The 24,634-nt window shown below is 35.2% G+C and overlaps 1 protein-coding gene across 7 annotated transcripts in view; it reads right to left on the bottom strand.

Moving 5' to 3' along the window:
- Positions 1-24,634, bottom strand: part of RYR2 (ryanodine receptor 2) — a 543,025-nt gene that overhangs the window by 325,332 nt on the left and 193,059 nt on the right. For all 7 annotated transcript variants that reach the window (XM_074373272.1, XM_074373273.1, XM_074373274.1 and 4 more), the window contains exons 4-5: positions 11,864-11,880; positions 4,559-4,573 (exon numbers count right to left, since the gene is read on the bottom strand). In XM_074373272.1, the coding sequence (XP_074229373.1) occupies positions 4,559-4,573; positions 11,864-11,880 (32 nt within the window). The remainder of the gene's footprint in view (positions 1-4,558; positions 4,574-11,863; positions 11,881-24,634) is intronic.

Genomic DNA, 24,634 nt, shown 5'->3' with positions numbered 1-24,634 from the left:
TTCAGGAAAAGTAAAATGAGTAATTTCCACTCTAGGGCAGGTCATATAACTTGTTCATTCAACAAACATTTATGAAAAGAATTGTGTATGTGGGATGCATCCAAAGCAGTACCTTGGTTCTTTTTTTGTGCTCTGTGTTATGGTCACATCATATCAATTTTCTCATTAAATCTGTCCTAGCCCTTGCTTTAATTTAAGTGAACAAATATTTATGGACCTCCTCCCATGCAGGGAACTGCCAGTACTTTATGACGACAGCTAGCCTCTGCTGGGGTTATTCCTTCAAGACTGTATATGACACTCTGCCTGAAGGTGGACTATGGTATTCCCCCAGAGTAATTTTAATGAGTAAGAGTCCACCACTGCTGGGTCATACATCACAAGCAGCAGTAGTAACTCAGCACTCTGAAACAGGGTCGACCTCCCCTCTGGCCACCCAAGCCAGAACCTACAAGCTCACAGTGCTGTAACTGTAACCACAGTACGCTCTGGGGATCCAGCCAGGACCAACCAGATAAGAACCAATCAAGCTAATGGGGCAACAAACTCAAGGAACACTTTGGAAAAAAAAAAATTAGGTGTTTTTTGAAGCTAACATGTTAATTTAATTGTTCCCTGGGATCTAAACCACAGGCAAAGTAAGCGGTGCTTTTCAATTGCACCAATTAAAGGAAGAATTAGGAAATTAAATTTTATGTAACAAATAAACCTTGTGTTCACACTAATGCCACCTATACTTTAATCCTGCTAATTCTCCAGTAAATACTACACAAAAGAAACACTTTTCCCCACTCATTTGAAACCCATATTTATTGGGTATTTACTGCCTAAGAGGTACAGTATCTGATGTCAAGGGTATTATGCACAATGAGCTCAGAGTCTGTTTTCCTCTGCCTTCAAAATGAGAGTTTTCTCTAATTATTCATCCCTTCAACAATTACATACTGAATCCCATGTGATTTCCTTCAAAAGATCTGCACACAAACAACAAAGAAAATAGAAGCTTAAGAACTAATTCTGTGTTATTTCATAACACCTCCAACTGCATGGTGGATTACTAGGTCTTTTTAGCAAAAGTATCACATGGAACTTACATTTCCTTGACATGCATTTCCAAGTCTGACTTGGGCCCTATCTGTTTCTGAAAATGCAACGATCTGTCCTGCAAACCCCAGCTCCCCGCTATGGTGGGTGGAGCCTGTGGTATGGTTGGTGAGCTGTCACCAGCCCTTCACCGCCACTCTGTAGATCCTGAAGTCAGCATCTGCTAGACCACTTCAGTCTCACTACACTGCACTGTAGACAGAGGGGGCCAACCCTAAGGGGCTGTGCTCTCTCAGGGGAAAACAAAACAAAAAAAACAATAATGACTACCATTTCCAAAGTACTCCCTCTAAATATTCCTGGTGTTGGAGAGCCAAGATTCCTTTAATAAAAGGTAAACTGGACTTTTTGAAAATATCAGTTTGAAAGTTTTTTCAGTTCTGTGCATAGGTTTGGTCCCATTACCCCTGAGATAACTAACAGGATGAATATTAAACAATAGTGTTAAAAAAATCAAACTCAAAAACTGTAAGTGGTAAAAAAAAGTCCAGAGTACAAACAAAATCCAAACAACAATGCTTTATGTATTCTAACCAAATCACACATCAAGTTTCCCACAAATTACTTTAATACCAACTTGGTATTCCTAAGCCTTGAGCTTTTGAGGACCTTGCCAAAAATGTACAATTAGGGGACCCATTTTGTCCGCAAAAGCTTTGATGCAAATACTTTTACATTTACATTGATTTAGAGCAATATGCAGTCATAAGGCATAATTTATTCATCTGTTATCCTTCTCTATGGGGAGACAGAAATACTGGATCACTGTAGCTACATTTGAGGTATCACTGTTATAAGCTTAAAACGTAACAGCAGAAAAGCGTAATACAGAAACCCAGGGTAGTAATGACTAAGAGCAACTAAATAGGTTTATACACACAAACATCACTGGCTCTGTTTGTTGTTTTGGGGTTTTTTTCCCTGTTTTTAAAATATGTTTGTACTACATATTTGCTTATTAACATGCTCCTAGTGTCACTGCTGTTTAGAACCATTTAATTTACTACCTATATAACATCTAAATATTTTAAGGGTTTCTGTTTTACTAATCTTTTTTTCTGTACAAAAATGCTATGCTAATCAATGTAGGGCATTTCTCATAATTCCAGGCCCTTATTAAGCAAAAGGTTTCTGGGTTTTTAAAAAAAAAAAAAAAATCAGGCTCTACAGGGTAACTTTTCTATATTCCTTGACCATTGTAACATAACACACCATCTCAGAAGAAAAACAATGCAAACTATAAAACAGAATTTAGTGCTCAGGTAATACTAAACTACACTGCCAAAGTTTAAAACAATAGACAACAACAAGAAGAAATCTGCCTTGGAGAACTTCTTTTAAAACTCAGATATTTAAGCAGAGAAGCCTTTAAGTTTACCTTCAAATACTAATAGTAATACTTGGGTAATGAGTTGTTTCAGGGAGAAAAAAAAAAATCTCTATGCATAAGCCTTCACATCATCTGGTGACTTCCAAAGGCAAACATGAACAGCACGGGGTGGACAGGAGCAGCACAGACCAGCTGAGCCTGAAATCTGGTCCACCTGGGGGGCCCTGGCAGCAGGGGCTACTGAAACAGCCCTGGCACCTTGAATAGTGCATCACATAAGAGATCCGCAGGATGGTTCTAACAGTTAAGGACAAATGTGGCTTCTGTGCAAAATAAATGTGTCTGCCAAGCCAGTTCAACACTGTCAAGAGAGCCTCTTGGCACCGGATGGCTAACTGGTGATGGTGTCCTAACCAAAAGTCCCCTGAGGGAACAGACTAGGCCTGCAACAGGACTAACGAATCCTCGTTCAGTGAAAACCAGCAGAAAAGGGCTCCTGAGCAAAGAAGCAACTAGCTGGTTCTGGGAGGCTAACCAGGGTGTGTCCAGGCACAAAACCCAGAGCAAATCATGGCTGAAAAGTAACAGCTGAATAAAATTTAGCAACTTTTTCCTTTTAAGTGGTTTAAACGACTGTAGTTTAATGTACATACCATACATACCCTCTGCTTAGTCAAATTCTAACCTTTCCAGGTGATCCAATGCAGGCATGAAAATAAGTCACAGGTATCTGGGTCTTGCAGTTAGGAGAAATCAGAGCCTAATTAAATTATTTTAGGTATTCCACCTAGTTTAAACTGACTGGACATCATTTTTCTGTTTGCATCGAGTCTTAGATGAATATGCTCTCTCGAAAGAGTTTGAGGTGCATGATTCAGGCAACCAGCCATTTCCCCGCTCTCCAAGGAAAAGGACACAGGGTACTGAACAAGGGATCTGGATAGGGGTGAGGCGATAAAATGAGTACAGTAAATGCAGATTTAGCAAGAAAAACTGCTAATTAAAAAAAAACCAATTTCATTACTTACTTATTAATATTCGCAAAGAGAGAACATACTCATGTTCATAACATTTTCCCAACCAAAACCCTTGTTTCATGGTATGTCTGAGCAGTTAATGTCCTCTCTTCCCAATGTAATAACAGTATTTCCTACTGAAAAAAAATAGCTGGAGTTATTTGAAATTCTGGAAAATGTTTTGGGTCCTTGTTGATCGAGGATTTCAAGTAAGTGCTCTGCTCTGTCACCCCAACTGCCAAATTCTTAATGTTAATGAACAGATCCGTTTGTCAGGACAATGCCCCTGGTTCAGGGTTCTGTCAAATATGAACATAACTCAAGACTGACATGGATACTTTGCTTCCTTTTGTTCTAAGCAACCTTTTAAATGTACATTCAAATTTTGATTTAACATTTTTCAGAGTTTGTATCTTTTGAAATGTTAAACTATATTAAGCCTTTATTAAATGGACACAATAAATTTCTCTATAGACTGTTTTTCAGTTTTTAGGATTAAAAAATAAATTTCATGAATGTTCTATGAGAAATGCAGCAGCTATATGATAATGAAACAAAAAATTTCAACTTCATGTCTCAAAGAATAACATTTCACTCTTCCTCTCCTCCTTCTCCAGCAACATGACTGTATTTTACTCTTCTCTCTTAGTTTATCTCCTCTTAAAATCTTCGCATTTTTCTAATTTGGTTGAGAAATAAAGAGGTCGAATTATCTTCACTTCTCCTGGAGAAAGTAATTTAACAGTAACTTCCTGGTGCCTCTTCTAATTGCCCAGTGTGTGAATTTCTTTATTCGTGCAGTAGTGCACAAACACTAACCAGCCAGTATAGCCCCCACAGTGATCATTCAAAATGGAGAGCTATAGAAAAAAAATCTGTTTCAATGGGAGAAACTCCTATTGTTGGCTAAGTAAGACTTAATGTCACCATTTCACCCAAGGAAGTCAAACATCATTTATTGACAAATCTAAAGTTCAAGAGTGTGATTTAATTTTTTAAAACTTTAAAATGTGAAAAGTGCCATGAATTCAAAAATTAAACAAATATGAGTAACCAAATTTGAAACATACAAAGTATTACATATATAGCAGATGATCTAATGCCTTACCTTCATCATGAATTTCTGTGGGGCATAAGGAAAAGAGACAAAATATTGAATATACATTATTTCAAGATATTTTAAAATACCTTATTTATAAAGACTCCATTGCTCTAAGTGGAGTTATATGAGCAATAAACAACAAAAAAAAATGACTGTGTTGTCACAAGACATTATCAACTACATGCTAGAGAAAAGCTGTAGCAAGCAAAATTCTTCTTAAAAATGTTTTACGTTAGTTCCTTTTTTTTCTGTGAAAACATGCTGCTCAACTTTAATGCGTGATTCAATTCATAACATACCTAAGGACCAAAAAAAGGTATAATCTTAAAATTATACTCTGAAAATGCTTTAAAATATTTTCATTTAATCTGTTGCATAAAAATGCAGTAACAAGCAGCAACCCAACTAATTTAAGTAAAAATAGTGGATTAGAAACAGGTAAGGTAGATCATCAGTTAATACGCTTGTGAAAAGCTGCCCATATTTCATGCAAAATGACAAAAAGCAATTCCTTAGGCATTAGTTTTTGATATGTGAATTTCAAAGAAAAGAAACACAAAAACTCTTTTTCCCTTCAAATGACTCAGCCACTTCTCATGATTTGCATTATAATAGCTCTTTTTCTTCTTTCACAAAACATAATATGTATATATATTCCTTTCTTTTTCTTTAGACCCATAAAATTTCTTTGACTTCTTATTCCCAGGAGAGGTACAGAGATTGAAAAAAAGCAAAGAAGGAAAAATGGATATTATATTTCCAAACTTAGGGATAAATCTTGTTGTTAGGAGTATGTAAGTCCCACGAAGAAAAAACATACATATCCAGATTAGTTTTAAAGAAAACAGCAAGGGGAAGTTTTCTAACAAAGATGTTAAATACCACACTTTTCCCCTGAAACAGACATACATTGTAATATGTATATTTCTAAATAGCAATTTTATTGTGATTGATTTTTTTCATTTTGAATATTATAATTTTAAGGAAAAATTGTAAAGAATCATTTCATTTTCAGCTTAGAAATATAGGCTGAACAGTTACAATCTTGCAAATAATATCAATGTTAAATGATATTAGGGAACTTATTTTCCGTGTTGAAACTGACCAATCACATTCCTACCTGTGATCCCCAGTGATATCTATACACTTCAGTTAGTGATATCTAACTGAAGAATTAGGAAAAGTCATTTTAAGCCTTAATTAAAAAAAAAAAAACCAAATATCCAAAATTTTGCTACAGAATTTGGTTTATAATAGATACTTTCTTCATGAGATTTGTGAGTTTTTATTGATATAGGTATTGGAGATTTTTCTTTCAGAAGTTTTCTCAGCCTGATTTTGTCAGTTACCTAGGTTGAAAACTTTAGAATTGTACTAATAGAAAAAAAATGGTCAGTCTAGTTCCTGAGGTCTGATATTCATAATTTTTAGCTATGTGTGACTACAGAAAGAGCAAGTTACAGAGGAGAGTGATCTGTATGTAAGATGAAATATAGTGAATACTGTAAATTAGCCAAAGCTAAAAGTATCCATCTACAGAATGACAAAGAGGAGCAGATGTAACAGACACACATTATTTTCAAAAGATAACCAAGAACATAAAGATAATTTGTGGCATTAATGACATTAACTTTTTGTACAAATCATCTATTGGTCCATTTGGCTTATTACAATATGAGATATTCAAAAGGGATCATTCAAGGGCAAAAAAGCAAGCAAAATACATTAAAATGAAAAGGATAAGTATGTTATTTTAATCTCAATGTAAACACTGCTTGAGTATGATAAAAATCAACATAAAAAGAATAACAATAAAATCCTTTAAAAGTTGATGACATGATAAAAAGGAGAAAAAAAGAAACTCATGCACGAAGATAAATATTGAAACAAAGAGCCTCAATTTAGGTGTAGAGAATATAATTTTTATGCTTACAATAAGCTTAATAAAGGAATTAACTATTTAAGAGCTAAAATTTCACCAGAAATGGATGACAATAAAGACAGAGTCCAGGCATGGTGCTTTCTGTCTTAGAAGAAATTTGGGGATGATAATCAATCTACACAAAAACAAAAAGGGGGAAATTTTAGTTCTTTAGGGTAAAATGCAAGTGGCACTAATTCAGTATCCAAGGTTTAGTTTAATTACTTCTGAACTGATAGGTCAGATGAAGTTTCAAATGTGACCAGGAGCTGGAGACATAAACCCCCATTATGCTACCTTAACATGAAACCCACAAAGAGAAATAGCAATCCTTGTGTTTTAACTCAAACATAAATGGCCCTGGGAGTGTAATGGATGATAAAAAGATGCAGAAGTCTTTGGTCTATAAGCATGATGTCACTTGATCTAGTAGATCTGAAAGACCTAAGGGATTTTCTCAGCATGTGCAAATGATTATGGATAGAAAAACAAATCAAGTAGCAATATTTTATTCTGAAAATTGTAATCAAATATCATACATCAAGAGAATGCATAATTATATTCAATCTATAACTGGTACAAAGAAAGAAACAGTGATTCAAGTGATGTAAAAAGCTCTACCATAATTATGCCTTTCAGTTCAACCTTAAATTTTTTTAAACTGTTTTTTCAGCTTCCTGAAATGAATACTGTTAACAAAAATTAATACTGCTATAAATGGACCTTTCTTAGAAGTTTTGAAAGACCTTCACCGAAACATCTTCTTAAAAATATATAGATAAAGAATCAGCAACACAGCAACAAAATAAACATTTGGGAGCTATTAAAAAATTATCAGACAGGACAATCTGAGAGACTAGGGCAAAATTTTGGTTCAGAAGTCCTTGCATAAAGTTTCCACTGAGGAGATGAAATGTCCTACTCTGCATACCATGTATCTATTGAATTTTAGCCTCCTCTGTCATCTTCCTCTCCTTGTATCAAGATGTTAGGATTCCCCATAATCCTCCAACTGATCATCTCCCCTGTGTGAGTGAGGATATATCTGGAAAACTTCATTATGTTGAGAAAATGAAAAGTTATTTCACCACCAGACCTGGGTTCATTGATGGCTTTTTAAAATTAATGATGCTCCCAACAAATTTTAGAAGGCAAAAGAAATTTAGGACGAACAATTCCAAGTTCCAAATACATAGCAGTATATACCATCTAATAGCGTATATGGGTATATATATTTGTGAAAAACCTCAACAATTTCTCTTATGATGAAAACATCCTATATAAATACTTAACTTCCTAGGACTTCCCCACTGAAAATATGTGCGACTGCACTGACTGACAGACATGGTGATGACAGGCCCGGGAAGCACGTAAAGGGCCCGGCTTTTAGTCCCTGGAAGAGCAATCACACAGGTGATGACACAGCCCATGGCAGTGCTCCTGCCTCACTCACAACAGGACCATCACTGCAGCTAGTCACACGTGCGTGCTGGTTTTTATTAAAGAATTCATTATATTTTGGGGTCAGACTGGTAGCAACTGTTGTCTTCGCCAGCCTGTCAAAAATTCTGCACAGACAGTGCTTAAGTGGACTGTCTTTTCATGTGTGTCTAATGCATTTGACATCTATATATGTATAATTACGCAGTTCTTCTTTAAAAGGGTAAAGGAAAATAAACAATTCTGATGAACTACTACAAATCCTTGTATTTTATATCTATGACACATTTATAAATCACTAAGCTGCATAAACACCTAAAATATGAAGTAGAAATGCTATCGAGGGCTTTCGGGCTTTCCCTGCTTGTGCCAAGAAAGCACCACCTACGTATAAAATAATTGTCTGTATCAGAATATAGAAGATTCAACATATTTTTTTCAAACCATTTCAAACATGAGTGAATCTTTATAGTATGAAAGCATTTCAGGGACCCTCACATCATAGTAGTTGCAGTTAAAAATGCATTATCAAAACTACTATGGAGTTAGGCATTTGAAAGTGTTTTTCATCTGAGCAATTACAACAGCATCTAATATTTCTAAACAGAGTAAGTATGTGTATGAGGCATCATTTGGTCTACAGACAATGCTTCGTTTATAATATGACAATCTTCTCCATCCCTTTACTGTCCCCAGCTCCATCCACGACCTGCAATCCTAGGCCTCCATGTTGGAAACCAATGCAACAGGTTTGGGTCTAAAGGGCTGGTGGTAGAGCCAATCACTTAAACCAGGATTCACAAACATTATTCTCTCTTGAACATGGACAACAGCACTGGATTACTCAATGAGCTCATAATTCAACACAAATGTTCAAAGATGCTCAAGAGACACTGGAAACAGGGAAGGTAGGAGGAAGGGAGGAGGAGGAGCAGACGGAGAGGGAGAGAGAGAGAGAGATTTATTGAGACTGACTGACCTTTGATGAAGTTCCAGAATTATGCTATGAGAGAATTTATAAAGAAGCAAATCTAACTTTCATAAAGATTTAAGTTTTATAAGGCTTCTAAAACTCTTGATCTGGGGTTGTTTCATGTGTTCTGTCGACAAGCAAATATAACAGGGTGTTAAATAGGACACCAGACTCAGAACAAAATGATGGCAAATACTACCATATTCCAGACCACACTGTAAGGCCACCCAAACAGCGACACCCACTGGGTGGGTGAAAATCCAGCCGCTGACTCCAGCTCCCGTCTGTCAGAGGAGGCTGCAGAGCGAAGTGATGAGCAGTGTTTCTCACAGAGGCTGTTGGTAGGCTTGGAGTCCTGATTCCCCAAGGCCTGCCCTCAACTCAAGTCTCTAAAAAGTGGCTTCAGGAACAGCTGTGCCCCTGGGAGCTGGGACACAGCAAGAGCCAAGAGACTGTGGCAGCAGGTAGTGCTGTGACTGCGAAGTGACTGCCTGCCAACAGCAAACTGGGCCACCTTAGACAGGGCCAGCCTGGGACTATCCGCAATGCCACCGATGACCAGGGACGAGGAAGTCATCACCACTGATCTGCTGGAGAAGGTGCATTTGCCTGCAGCAAGAAAGCCCCAAGGTCAAAGATTTCTGGCAATATAATCTCCACCAATACACCAATACTCCCAAGTGCCCCCAGGGAGAGTCAATGTGAACACCTGACCAGCCCAATGGACCACACTCTCATCAAAGAAGACATTTCTGACAACTTTCCCCTCCTCATTCCTATGACACCCCAGCATGGTCAGAAGCTGCAGGCAAGGCACAGGGGCTCAAGGACCCTTGCAGAGGGAACGAGATTTGGACTCCAGCCCTCCTGCCCTCCCCTCTCAGCCTCCTGCCTACTGCAGACCGTTAACTTGGATTAACATCGAGTGCTCCTATTAAACAGGTTTGGGAATTTTAATTAAAGAAATAGGACTTCTGTGACTTGAAATGACTTGGGGGTGTTTCTCATCATCATCTGACTCAGAAAGGTCCTGGAACATGTACCAATTTAACCCAGGGGCAGGGGAGACTGAGCCCCCAGAGCAGGCAAGCAGACGGGGTTAAATCGCTTCCTGTTACCCTTCAGGTCACAGAAAACAGCAATAAATTCTACCTGTTATAGTAGAATTTCAAATTTCCCATGGCAAGTGCACAATATTTGACCTACACAGGTCTTCAAAGAAAGAAACAGCTCAAATCTAAAATTTACTGAGACCTATACATACAATGATTATCAGTTTTCTAAAATCCAGCAGGATATTTCCATTATATGATATCTAAATGAATATATATTTCAGCATCAATAGGTCTTCTTATTAAAATAATAGGAATATTTTAGAACAAGAAAGGACTAGTCCAGATTCTCATTGTATAAACAAGGAGATGAATGTCCACAAAGAACTTATATAAGTTGTAAAGTCAGTCACTTGCCAGGTTAAACTGCATGATTATCAGCTCAACGTTATCTCCTCACTTTCTCAGAACTACAGAGCAATCCCTATGGCAAAAGTTTGCAAATAAACCTAGTAAGAATAAATTTTGAGATGAGAAACCACTATGAAAATGAGAGAGAAAAACCATATAGTGAGGCAGATCAAAAAAGAAACCAAAATACACAGAGGGAAAAACGGGAGTACCTACAGATGATGGTAAAAGGATTTTATTCATTTATGTATTCTATTTCCAAGGGAATTAAAGTGGCTTGAGTGGTTGATTCAAGAAATACTGACTTGGGGTGGCACAAAAACACTGGAATGGAAGAGAAGGGGTAAAAAGATGAGACAGAGACTTGTTTTAGGGTGGCTGATCTTGGGGAAGGAGAACAAAAAGATGAGATACATCTTAGAAAGAAATGGGCTTCCATTCCTAAGACAAGAACAATGTGGAGCTTGGATCAGAATTTTCACTACAGTCACAGAAGAAGGTAAGAAATTTCAAAAAGAAAGAGTTGAACAAAATGAGTAATAGCTTAGCTATGATGATACAGATGGTGAATTAAAATTATTCCCAGGAATACAATATAGAAGTTGTAGTTCTCAAAAACCCACACATGGGAGTCATCATCATGGAAATGGTAAATGTAATAAACAAAACTTTCCTTGAATATAAAGGGCTGAAAGGAGTGAAAAAGAGCAAAGGATCTCAAAAAGCCAGGTGGACTTGCAGCTGTTTGGGAAATACAACTGAAAGGCGACTGAAAAGAAAGCAAAATTCTCAAAACAGTGCCAAAAGAGAACTGCATCCCAGCATCAGGAAAAACAATGAAAGTAAAATGAAGCCATCAGTTAAGCCAACCTTAACTGATTCATCATATTAAGTCCCAGAGCAAATAAGAACAAAACAATACAACAGTGAAGGGCCTACTGCTTTGCACACTTGGGGAAAAAGTGGACTGGGAACATCGGTGTGGGTGAGACTCTAATTTCCATTCACAATTAGGAGGTGCTGTGAACTAGAAGGTTCTCCCTCTCCCCTCTCCCTGCAGCTCTATCTTTCCTCATGATATTCTGTCATTCACCTTTACTTTTTAAGATTGTATGAATGTGTATAAAAGCCTTTTAATAGCACATGGGAAAACATAAGAACTAAGCAGTAGAATTTTAAGATAAAACAGTCAAGATTTTTTGGTAAAAGATAAACACAATATTAATAATAAAAGCCTTCCTGTTGACCAGAAGCACACCATAATTACAAAGTCAATTAATTATATAGAAATTATAATGTTCCAGGGATAGAGAATATTTCAATAGATACCAAGCCAGAAACTTACAAGGGTCTAACTAGAGACTAGTAGACTACATGTTCATTACAACACAGCATTTACTCTGAATACTCACAGTACCAGCCACACTAGGAAGCAAAACAAAAGATTAGAGGCAAACAGCAAACATGCACCCGTTTAGATCACAGTCTTTTTGTAAATACATGGAAACACGTACCCATTTTTCCACATCAACTTTCTGTGGAAAGAAAAAGCCAAAATAAATAACAAGCAAACAAGTAAACAGCTAGCAAGTTTCAATTACTGTCATTTAAATAAACTGAAATGTGGTCCCTGCACCAAAATCCACTTCCAATTCCGCAGGATACGAAACAGTATTCAAACTTTTAATTAATAACATTTCATTTCCTCAGCAAACAAAAAATTTCAATTAATTTAGTAATCAGAAGTTCAAAAGGCATTCGGCTGGATATGCGCCAGGTATGTGAAATACAACAGTCTAGTAAGTTCAATAGCAAATGTGAACATTTACCTAATTCTCAAGTCTACAGTCCTCTGGTTTAGTAAGTACTATTCTCTAAAATCTATTTAATGAAAAAGGTCAACTTAGAAATGCAGCATCTAACTATAAATCCCTGATGAAGTAAAAGCAAATTTTCTCCTAGCCCAACCTTTCTAGCATTATATAAAAGTTCACAATATAACAAAAGACATGCTTGGCCAAACAATTCTGAAACTGCATCAGAACCAAAGTATTTTTTAAGCTGTAATTATTAATGAATGTATGTTAGTTTTGTAATCACGTGACTCTTTAAAAAGGTGAACATAATTATATCCAAAGTGTAAAACAGAACAGACTGCCTCCTACCATGCCCTAAGATTCCTAGCAAATCAATAGGAATAAAAAAGTTTCAAGATCAAGGGACATACTCCATCTCAAAGGTAAGTTTCCACCACTGACCTCCCTTGTTTAGCACACATGACTGGCATCCAGCAAAAATTGAGGTTTACTTCATACTTTTCATGTGTTTAAGTTTACCTGCAACTTTTTCCCTTAGAAAATTCATTAATCAAGTAAGAAGCTAATGCTACTTGGGAAGAAATCTTTGCCATAACTAAGAATCTCCATTCCTTAGTAAGCAAGCTTCAAGAAGGCAATGTGTGTTAAATGCACAAAGTATTAATTTTTAAGTGCTATAAAGTGATATAAAAATATCAACCTCAATATACAGGTAGGATTGTGAAATACAACAGGTTCAACAGTTACTTATAAGAGAGCTTTCTGGTTTCTTCAGTAATTTATTTATTCCGCAGAAAAATCTCTTCTAAGCCCACCTCCAACCTTTGAATTCAAAAACACATTGTTAGGTAAGAAAGAACACTTTACTGAATGGAAAGACCTGGTTTTCACTGTAAGTTTTTAAGGCGTTTAGCTGTTTTATAAAGTTCAAGTCCTCACCTTAAATATTAACCTATTAGAGTGATTAATCTATTTTTTTAAATCCTGGGGCACGGGGAAGCAATTTAGTCATGTCCAGTATGGTATAATTATCACTCACTTTTCAACTTTTAAAGTGACAAATTCTTATTATTTATTCTCTTTCAGGAAAAATAATTCAAGGACACGTGAAATGATTTCCCTTTCATGTTTACCAGGAAAATAGGATATGCCATACTTTTTCAATGATTAATAGACATTCTATTATCCCATTATTTTCACATATAGATGTTAAACACACACACACACACACACACACACACTTGCATCAGTGCAAAGATAAAGTGTTGTAGGATTTTTCCAGAAGAAAGAGAACTTGTAATTAAGAGTCATGGTCACTAGTACTAGCAACAGAAGCTCTTTAATGATCTATATTGTGAGAGAGAAACGGTTTCTTAAGGAGCAGGAGTTAGTTAGCAATACTGTAACAGATTCAGTATCCAAATACCAAAGAAAGGCTTGGCAGCAGCATGTGCTGGAGGTGAGTTACCAGCTAAACACACAAGAGAAGACCTATGGTCCACAGAGTTAGAAGACTGATAAAGTGCAATAAAGTCATAGTTATGCATAAGCGACGCAGAGCGATTTCATGACACATCTCTTATGAATGTTAACAAGAATCATTTAATTAAATGTCTACAAACAATGGAGAGATTGAAGCAAATCAAGGAAGGGAAGTATACAGTTCTCAATAAACTCGATCAATTTTATAGTTTAAACAATCACCAAATCCTTAAAGCCTATGAGACTTACGAATATTTATTCCAATAATTTATGATCTGAGTATGTGGGATTTTTAAAAAATACATCGATTCCATTAATTTAAAGAAAAGTAATACTTTACCATTTGTAGGAAACAATGAAATATTTTATCATTTAAGACCAAAAAACAGGAAATCTTATTTTTCAAATAAAAACATTTCCATTAAGGAAAATAAAATAGTCATTTAAATACCAACTTGGTTTAGCAGAAAGGACATAAATTAAGACTATAATACAAAATAATTAATTCTAAATTATATTATAACATTTTATGAAAGATGGAACATTCATATGACATCTCTATCTCTATTCACATCTTAGTCAATATATAAATTTAATTAGTATATTTTAACAATTTTAAATATACTTAGTTAACACATAAATTATAAATTTAGGGCACATAAACATGAACTATTTCATAACCTATAAAAATAAGTTTTATTGCTTCTTTCAAATTCTATAACTTATTTTTATTGTTTTAGGTAGAGACTTTTATTGTTATTAAATCTATAGGTCACATAGTAAGAAGATACTGTGTGCCAGGCTTTGAGATAAACACTTCACATGTAATCTTATTGTCTGGATTTTACATATCAGGAAACAAATGACATTTAAATGTATTACAAATCTTCCTCAACAATAACAAAAGTCACCTAGATACTAAATGATGGAGCTTGATCTTGAAATTGGATCTTTAACTTCAAAGCTCCTCTCTCCTAAGTAGTTCTGTGTATGCCAAATCTAAGATACATTATCTTTTTTCTCTTTTATTTCAAATTTTTAATCTGTATTTAATTTGAAATTGCTCAAAATCCTATTTTTTCATGGTAAGTGCCACCTAATACAATGTGTCCACATCAAGATAAGAGAAAGAAAGTACACAGAGAGATTCTTACCATACCAAAGATGTTACTTAGTTTCAGCTGTTCAAGCAGCATGTCTTGTTTTTCACATAGATAAATTTCTAGACAATTACAACACAATAGTAAAACATCCATCATGCATATAAAGTTTTTAATATCAAGGCATAACATAAGAAAAGTAATTAAAGTATTAATACATGTTTACTATCCATTAACCTGCCAAGTTTTTATAAAGTAATAAATTAGGGAAAAGTGAAAAACAAAAAATTACCCTGTAAATAATTTTCCACCACACATGCTGTTAATTATTAAGATTGGGGGAAAAAACTTAAAAATTTGCACACTGTGTTCCAGGATTCAAAATATAATGAAGTAATTTCAATTTCCTTAAAGTAAAACTATGATTTGGAAGGTCTATGCTTTTAATAAATACAGCAAATTCAGAAAAAAATACATAAATCATGAGTATATAGCTTGTTTAAATTTACTAAGTAAACAAACCCATGTAATCAGCACCCAGATCTAAAAATAAGACAGAACCTACAACCTAGAAGCTGCTTTTGTGACCTCTCCAAAGGTAACCATTATTCTATCACCATTAATTATTTTTCTAATTTGGAAATATAGACTATTTTCTCTTTTTATCTAGTGTCTTTAGCTGACATTAGGTTTGTTAAGATTCATCACGTTGTTGCAAGTAGTAGTAATTAATTCATTTCCCTGCTTATAATATTCCTTTGTATGAATATATCACTATTCTATCTATTTAACAGTTGAACATGAGGGTCGTTTCCTGCTTGGGGCTACTACAAATAAATCTGTGGTGAACACTCTTGCACATATTTTTTGTTGAATACAGGAATATATATCTATTGGATATACACCAGGAGTGGAATTCCTTGGTCATGGATTTATAAATATTTAGATATAGCAGATAGTGCCAAGAGATTTCCAAAGTGATGGTATAAATTTAACTCTCATCAGGAGTGTACGAGTTTCACTTGCTTCACATCTTTTCCAAACTTGGTGTTACTAGTCTTTTAAATTTTAGCTCTTCTGGTGGGTGTGTAGTAACACCTTATCACAGTTTTAATCTGCATTTCTCTGAAGCCTACTGTGATGAAACACCTTTTCATATGCTTTGGATATCTGAATATCTGCTGTTGTGAAATTTTGTTCAAGTCTTTTACCCATTTTTTTTTTTCTATTAGACTATCTTTGATCTTACTGATTTGTCAGAATTGTTAGTATTTTTCAAGAATTCTCCTCCCAGTCTGTGTCTTCTCTTACTGGTAACTCTGGTGACAGACGTTCTTGATCGTAGTACAATTTATCAATCTTTTCCTTCATTGCTGGTGCTTTTTCTCCTGAAAAGATCCTCCTACATTGTTTTCTAGAAATTTGATTATTTTAGGTCTTACCTGAGACCTACAATCTGGTTGGTATTGCTTTTTCTGGTGAATGGTAAAGAGAGGGAATTTAGCTTCATATCCCCCCTCATTTAGCTCTTCAACTGACCTTGCACCATTCACAAAAACTGCACTACACTGCCACCTTCATCATAAATCAAGTTACAAATCTGTGGATGTATTTATGAATTCTTTTCTATTCTGGCCTACTTTTCTAAGCCTGTGCTAATACCAAAGTATCTTAACCACTGTATCATCAAAATAAGTTGTGATATCTGGCAGCCAATGGCCCCAATTTTGTTCTTTCCTTCAATATCATATTTGCTAATATTGATCCTCTTCATTTTCTATAATGTTTAGAATAGACTTAAATTTCCATGCACACAAAAAGAAAACCTGGTGGGATTTTGATTGAGATTGCATTGATCTACAGATGAATTTGGAGAGAACAGCCATCTTTCTAATATTCAGCCTTCCGACCTCATATATCCTGCTTTTTTGTAGGTCATCTTTCATTTCCTTCAAAATGTTTCTCAATTTTCTATGGAAAGGTTTGCATGTCTTTCATTAGAATTATTTCCAGATGTATGATGTGTTATTACACATCATTTAGAAATTTTTATTTTGTATTCACTTTTTGCTAATATATAAAAATGTAAATGAAAATTTATAGTGAGTTGTTACTTTGCTAAGTTCACTTTTTAGTTCTAACAGTGCCCACCTTCACCCATTTAATGAACATTTACTAAAATAATTCAAGATTTCACCTGTTTATCACTTCCCAGGAAAAGCTAGAACCTTAGAACTCATTTAAAAATCTTGTACCTTCTATCCTTTATATGATTATTGTCATGCATTTAAATTGCACATATTTTTTAAGCCTCACAAGGCATTAATACGATTGTTTGGTTTAGTCAGTATTAATTTACATGTGGCAACACACTGACGCTGTCTTCTTCTCTTCCTGCACTTACTTTTTTCCACGTGTATCCCTTCTTCCTGAAGAACTGTACCTCCTATCTCCAAATTATCTCAATTTTACTTGTCTGGAAATACTTTTGATTCACCTTCACTTTAGAAGGATGTTTCACTGGTAGTGAATTCTGAGTTAGTGACTATTTGTGTTCCCCATGTTAAAACTTTCATACTTTTGTCTTCTAGTTATAATTTTCTGTTGCACAGTCAGATAATAGCAGTTTTATTGCTGCTATTTTAGTGTTTCCCCTCCTAGTTACTTTTAGGATTCTTTTTCTTATCCTGATGTTCAGTCATTTTACTATGATACACCAAGCTGTGGTTTTCTATGTATAAACCTCCTTAGGATTTGTAGTGCTTCTTGAAACTGTGAATTAATGTATTTCATTAATTTTGAAAAATTATACACTATTAAATCTTCTAACATTGCCTCCATCCCAGTCTGGAAATCCAATCACATATTAGACTTTACTACCACATCCAGTACCTCTTATGACTTTTTTATTTTCTATATTTTTTTTTCTCTGTATGTGTTAGTCTTCACTTTTTTGACTGGTCTACTTTCTAGCGCACGAATCCTTTCTTAAATTATGTCCCAGCTGCTGTTAAACTCACCTACTGAGTTCTTGTTTTACTTACTGTGTTTTTCTGTATTAGAATTGCCATTGGATTTTTTTACTGTAGATTCCCCAACTATTTTAAGGTCTGTAACTTAAAATCCCAATATTTGAACCACCTATGGGTCTATTTCTGCTGTCCTGATTTTTTATATAGTTCTTTTAATCATATGTCAGATATTACATATTAAATTTGTATATAAGCTAGATGATGCTTTTTTCTCTAAAGAGAATATCAAAGGCTGCCAGCTATATGATGAGTAGATCAATTCAATTCAGTCTGGAGCCGAGTAGACTGAAGACTGGGTCTCAGATTTAGTAAGACTCAGACTACTTCTGGTTCACCTCTACTTCAAATGTGAAAATATCCAGGGGCCACACATGAGAGCCTAGAGTGATTACCAGGGCCACTACTCCTGAATGAATACTGAAACATGATTTTTTTTTTAACCTTCCCAGCACAAGAATTAAACCCCACAAGTCATTGATAGTATTGATTTGTATAATCAGTATTTAGTCACACATTAATGTAATGTTAAACTTTTTAGCTGCTTTCTGCTAAGCTTTTTAGCTGGTTTCCAACACAGTTAAGAACAATAAAATGCCTTGAGGGGGAACACCTTTGCAGAAGGTAAGCCTTATTTCTCTCTGTCCCCTTTTCCTTCAAGATCTTGTACACTCAAGTTCTGACTATCTTAGTAGGCCCAAACTGTAACTTTTGCCTCTCCAGACTCCTGAGATTATACAAAGCTTTCAGGCCTTCCTGTCTCAATCCCTGCCCAGCTTAATACTTAGTATTTGCCCAAAGAGAAAAGTAGTAGACAGAATGGTAGGCCCACCTCAATGTACTTCTCTGGTCTCTGGGACTTCGGCCTTCTCAGGTCCCAGCTACTTCACAAGTTTCAAACAGATTTCCATTTGTGATTTAATCATGTTTATTTGCCTCCTTTTAAAGCTTTCCTAGTTTCATTCTTGTTGTTTACTTCAGCTACAGTACTAGTCTACTGCAACTTGGAGATGGAACTATTCAAATTTTCCTTTAATTTTTTTCAAACAAGTCCTGATTCAAACAATAAAAGATTCAGAATAAATTGAAACTACTTTGTTTTTGGCCTAGATGTGTCCCTCCCCACTAGGACACCCTCCCAAAAAACATGTGATATACAGACTTCTTGGTGCCTAGTTATTTCTTGATTAAGTGGCCAAAACTGCCATTTAAGAAGGAATTAAAATAAATCCACATTATATACTTTTATTGAAACACTGGCATTTAGATGGGTTAATTATAGTTCAACAGGCAAAGAATTTATTCCTAGACAGTGGAAGGGGAAAGAAACTAAGTTTTATTGAGAACCTACTGTCATAGATACTGGGTTAGGTACTGTGTACTTGCATTCTCTCCTATAACTATTAGTCTCATTAGTTTGTAAAGATTTTTTTTTCTGTTTTTGTATTTCTTTTTCTGCATTTCTATTTTCTTTTTCATTTATATATACATTCACAAATAAGAGAATTAAAGATTCACTGGACTTCAAACTGAGGTATCTGCCTAAATGCTCCCAGAAGCAAGCCAAGTAATTTTTTAAATGAAAAATACAAAGTATTAAATTAGGACAAACAGATGTGGCATTAATTGGGGAAATCATGAGTAAGAGAAAAGAATCATTCCATATTACAATATTAAATGTGATTTGATCTTAAACTAGATGAGGCCACAAAGTCCTTTCTGCCTTCAGTTTGAGAAAAAAAAAACTCACCATAAATTTAATTAAGCAAATGAAGTCACAAAGTCCATTAATTCTGAATTATACTTTAGTCCCACTTCCTGTCTTTACTCTGATTTTTGTATTAATCAGGCAGAAAATTTTTTGAATTTGTCAAATAATGTGAAACAATGATACAGACTTACACAATACAATAAACCTGGCAATCTCCTACACTGTTACAGTCAACTTAATTCAAGGAAAAGTTTTAGAATTTTCATCTGGAAGTTTAAATTTTTTCTTTTAAAATTTAAACTGGGAAATAGAGGACTAAGATATATTCATCCTAAATTATTCCTCTTTTAGAACAGGAAAAGCTCCTGTAATACTATTTAAATTGTATTTCTGAATATCTGGATTTGTCCAACTCTTTAGGAATGTATAGACACTAAGTCAAAATTACCAGTACCTCCTTTTTCTAAGTGCAGAATATATTAAAATGGCTCTCACATAAACTTTAATGTTAACAAATTCAAATGGATGAGTGCTAAGCAAATAATTTAGTAATTCTCTTCCACACAGGCTCTTATCAGAATAACTAAGTTCAATTAAGTACCACAAGTAAATTCACTTTGGAAAATAAATGGTCAAGAAGAGTATGGACAATTAATGAGGGAAAAAAGAAAAGAGATGAGGTATAGCTAGCCCTATTAAATATTAAAACATTCCTAAAATACAGTGATGATTAAATCAGTGCTGTTTGGGCACAATAATAGATTGATCTGTGACAGAATATTTAGCACAAAATAATTCATCTGAGAATGTGCAAATTGAATGCATGACTGAAAAGGTATCACAATTAACAAGGAAGGAACTCACCAGTCGTGGATAATGATGAGGCTTCTGCTTAGCCAGTGGGGGAAAATATCAAATTCAACACTAATCGTAAATAAACTCTAGACAGAACTACTATGAATAATAATAAACTCCTACAATAATAAACTCTTACATAAGTTCCATGTCCATTTACTATAAAAAAATGATGGGTGCAATGAGGGATACAATGATTTTAACAAAACGATTCAATGTAATCCCAATCAAAATCCCAGCAGGTTATTTTGTGGATATTGAGAAACTAATTCTAAAGTTTACATGAGAAAGTAAAACACTGAAGGAGAAGAATACAGGAGCAGAACTGACCCTTCACAGCATCAAGACTGAGTATAAAGAAAGCTACAGCAGTCAAGATGTGTGGTACTAGTGAAAGAACAGTCAAATGGATCAATAGACAAGAACAGAGAACCCATAAATAGACCTACACAAATAGAATCAATTTATCTTTGACAAAGGTGCAAAGGTAATTCAATGGAAAAAGTAAAGTTTTTTCACTAAATGGTGCTGGAACAACTGAACATCTGCAAACAATAAAATTTTTTTTAAAAAAATAGATACAGATCTTAAACCTTTCACAAAAATAAGCTCAAAATACATCACAGATTAAATATAACACACACACAGTATCACACAGAAAACTCTGAAACTCCTAGAAGATAACATAGAAGAAAATCTGGGTGACCTTGGCTTTGGCAAAGACATTTTAGATACAATGCCAAAAGTGTGATCCAGGAAAGGAAAACTGTTGAGTTGGACTTCATTAAACTTAAATCTTCTGCTCTGTGAAAGACACTGTTAGCTGAATGAAGAGTGCCCACAACTGGGAGAAAATCTTTGCAAAACATATATATGATAAAGGACTGGTAGTAAGACTATACAAAGAACTCTTAAAAATTAACAATATGTAAATAAACAACTCAACTAAAAATTTGGCAAATGATCTCAATGTCTATTGAGACATTACAAAAAAAAAAAAAAATCACATGGCAAATAAGCATATGAAAAGATGGTCAACAACCAGCAGTTTGCAAATTAAAATAACAAATCAGATACCACTACACAACTATTAAAATGGCTAAAATCCAAAAACTGACACCACCACATGCTGATGAGGATGTGGAGCAACAAGAACAGAACATGGTACAGTCACTTTGGAAGTCAGTTTGGCAGGTGATTACCAAAATAAACATACTCTTAACATATGATCCAGCAATCTCTTTCCTTGGTATTTACCCTAAAGAGCTGGAAGCTTATTTCTACATGAAAACCTGCACATGAGTTTACAGCAGCTTTATTCATAATTGCCAAATCTTGGAAGCAACAAAGATGTTCTTCAATAGGTAAATAGATAGGCAAACTACTGTACATATAAGCATAGAATATTACTGAGTAATAAAAAGAAATGAGCTATCAAGCTAGGAAGAGACATAAAGAAACCTTAAATGTATATTGCTATATGAAAGAAATCAGTATGAAAAGGCTACAAACTGTATGATTCTAAGTATATGACATTATGGAAAAGGCAAAACTACGGGGACAGTAAAAAGATCATTGGTTAGAGGGAGGGAGGCATGAATAGGTGAAGCACAGGGGTCTTTCAGGGCAGTAGAATTATTCTGTATGATATCCGTAATGATAGATATGTGACATTACATATTTGTGAAAACTTTTAGAATGTACAGCACAAAGAGTGAACCCTAATGTAGACTATGAACTGAGTGATAATGACTTGTCAATACTGGTTCATCATCTATAGCAAATGCACCACACTAATGCAAGATACTATATCAGGGGGTGTGGAGGAAGAGAAAGGCTATGAGACATTTCCAAACAATTTTCTGTAAATCTAAAACTGCTTTAAAAAATTAAGTGAAATAAAAACATTTTCAGATATTAAAAATACATATCCTAGTGTAAAGAAATTATGTATGACATACCAAACAATTATTATAAAATGAGAGAAATATAGGAAAACTTAAACACCCAGTGACATGGATGCAGGAGTAGAAATATTACTTCTGGCTGGAAGGATTATGAAAAGCTTCCAGGAAGACACCTTCTTGATAAGCACAGAAGGATGGGGTAAACTTCTGAAAGGCCCAGAATTCTAAGCTGGGGAACTAGGGTGGTAAGAATGTGAGTTTATGTAACTGGGGAAAATAGCGCATATTCAGGTAAGTCCAATTTGGATAGAGAATGGACAGTTTGAAAACCTAAGTAAAGATAGGCACAAAGGAAAACTAAAGACTTACATCCCTTCATTAAAAACTGAGGTCACCTGGCAACAATCAAATTAGGAATAGTCTGCTCAGGGTACAGTTGTTCAACAGTTGCAGGGCAAGCTAAAGACCTAGAAAGAAGCCATAATCAAAGCAGTCCTGGACAGAACATCGGGAGTGCGATCTAATCACTGGCTGCATCCACCCTGTGCACAGATTTCTTTCTAAGCAATTCCTGAACAGTCTTCAGATGAACCAAAAACTCCTTACGGTGTCGTCACTGCCTTCAAGTCTACTGAATTTACATATGTATGAAACATTTACCTCCAATCCATTCTGGAAGTATAGAAATTATACCTCATGAATAAATACACGATATAATTCATTTTCCTACTCATAACAGAATTGTTATATACACTAATACTTCTGTAAACCTCTACTAGAAACAAAACAAAACAAAAGCTCCAGGCCTTGGGTGTGTAAAGACAATCTGTTTTTAATCTTTTCCCCTGGAATCTTGTTTTTATTCCTTCACCCCCCAAGATACTGTTGTTTATGTTTACAACACACAGATTCCACTTACGTCCTGTCCTGCAGGCTCTCCCTCCCCATTTACAGTTATTCATTATACATCTGTAAAGTGAACAAATGCAAGTAACTCTAGCTTCTGGAGCATTAAATTTTGCCAGATTAATGTTGCTTCTTCTGTTGTCTCTGCTGTCATTTACCTGTCATCCCTCTCTTTCTCTTTGAGCTGTCTAATCTCATTGGGACACTTTTTTCTCATGTCAAATAATGCAATGATTTCAATAGGTTCTTTTTATCTCATATGAGGTTCACTTTCTCCAGAACTATGGAAATCTGTGCCCGACAACACAGAGCCCATTCTGTGTGCCCTTGGTGTACAGCTCTCTGGACCCTGTCATTAGTCGAAGGACAATCCTAAGGTTTCCTGTTCCAGTAAAGAACTCTAAACCAGCTCCAAGTGGTCTTAGAGCTCATGGCCTCATCATTATCTCAGAAGTCACATGAAGATAATCATACCGCCAGTCCTGGCCTCACGCTCACTGTCAGAATGTTCCATCTGGTCTTAAAGGTATATGGATTCCCACTGGTCTCTATCTTTCTCTCACAGCTCTGAGATTAGCTGCATAAAAGTATAGACCCTGAGAGTGTGTGTCTACAAGTCAAAAGAGTTGCCTGGATTTCTTTTAAGTCTCCAAATCTGAAACTATATGATTTTGTATGAGTGGAAATGATCTAATTTTTTCTGGGGAACAGTTCTGTAACTTTTATCTGATTCACAAAGGTACCAACCATAACTGGGGATGGCCACATAATTTCTCACCCAGCCTGGGACACTATGAGACAGTGAAAGGGGGGTAACAGGAATTAACCATGACATGTGTTACTTTGAACTGTGCCAGGCAAACAAGGATACATGATTACCTAACCCCCTTCTAAATACATTCCTTTTCTGTCACAATAAAGCAGGACAAGGTGAAAAATAGCTGCGCCTAACAGTCAAAGTTCTGCCTAGGGTCAGAACTCTTACCATAGCAGTAGACACAGAATTTGAGGCAATTTTCAGCCCCTTAATTTTGGTTTATAAATCCTGTTTTGCAATCCTTCAGGTCAGCAAATATTTACTGAATATCTGGTTCATAACATGCGTTGCCCTAGTGTTAGTGGTAATGCAAGCGAACACAACAGATCAAAAGCTCTGAACTCATAGGATTTACATTCTAATGAGGACAATCTATTTAAAAAATAAAAACAGAAATACATAGTGTGTCAGAAGGAAAGAAATTTTGGAGAAAACTCAAGAAAGGTAACAAACAGCACTAGTTGAGGGGGTGGGGGGAGTAATGGAGAGAGCATTTGATAAAAAGTAGTGAAAGAAGGATGTATTCTGTCAAATTAAACTAGAATGTTTTAAGAAAGTATACTTTAGGAGAATAAAAATTAGAAGTGGTTTGGCTCAATAGGTTATGAATATCTTTAAATCACTGGTAAATTCAGGAACAGTTTATCACATAAATTTACTA

The sequence above is a fragment of the Camelus bactrianus genome, chromosome 11 (genome assembly GCF_048773025.1).
Source record: "Camelus bactrianus isolate YW-2024 breed Bactrian camel chromosome 11, ASM4877302v1, whole genome shotgun sequence".
NCBI classification, from domain to species: Eukaryota; Metazoa; Chordata; class Mammalia; order Artiodactyla; family Camelidae; genus Camelus; species Camelus bactrianus.
This window is presented reverse-complemented; position numbering and strand designations above follow the sequence as displayed.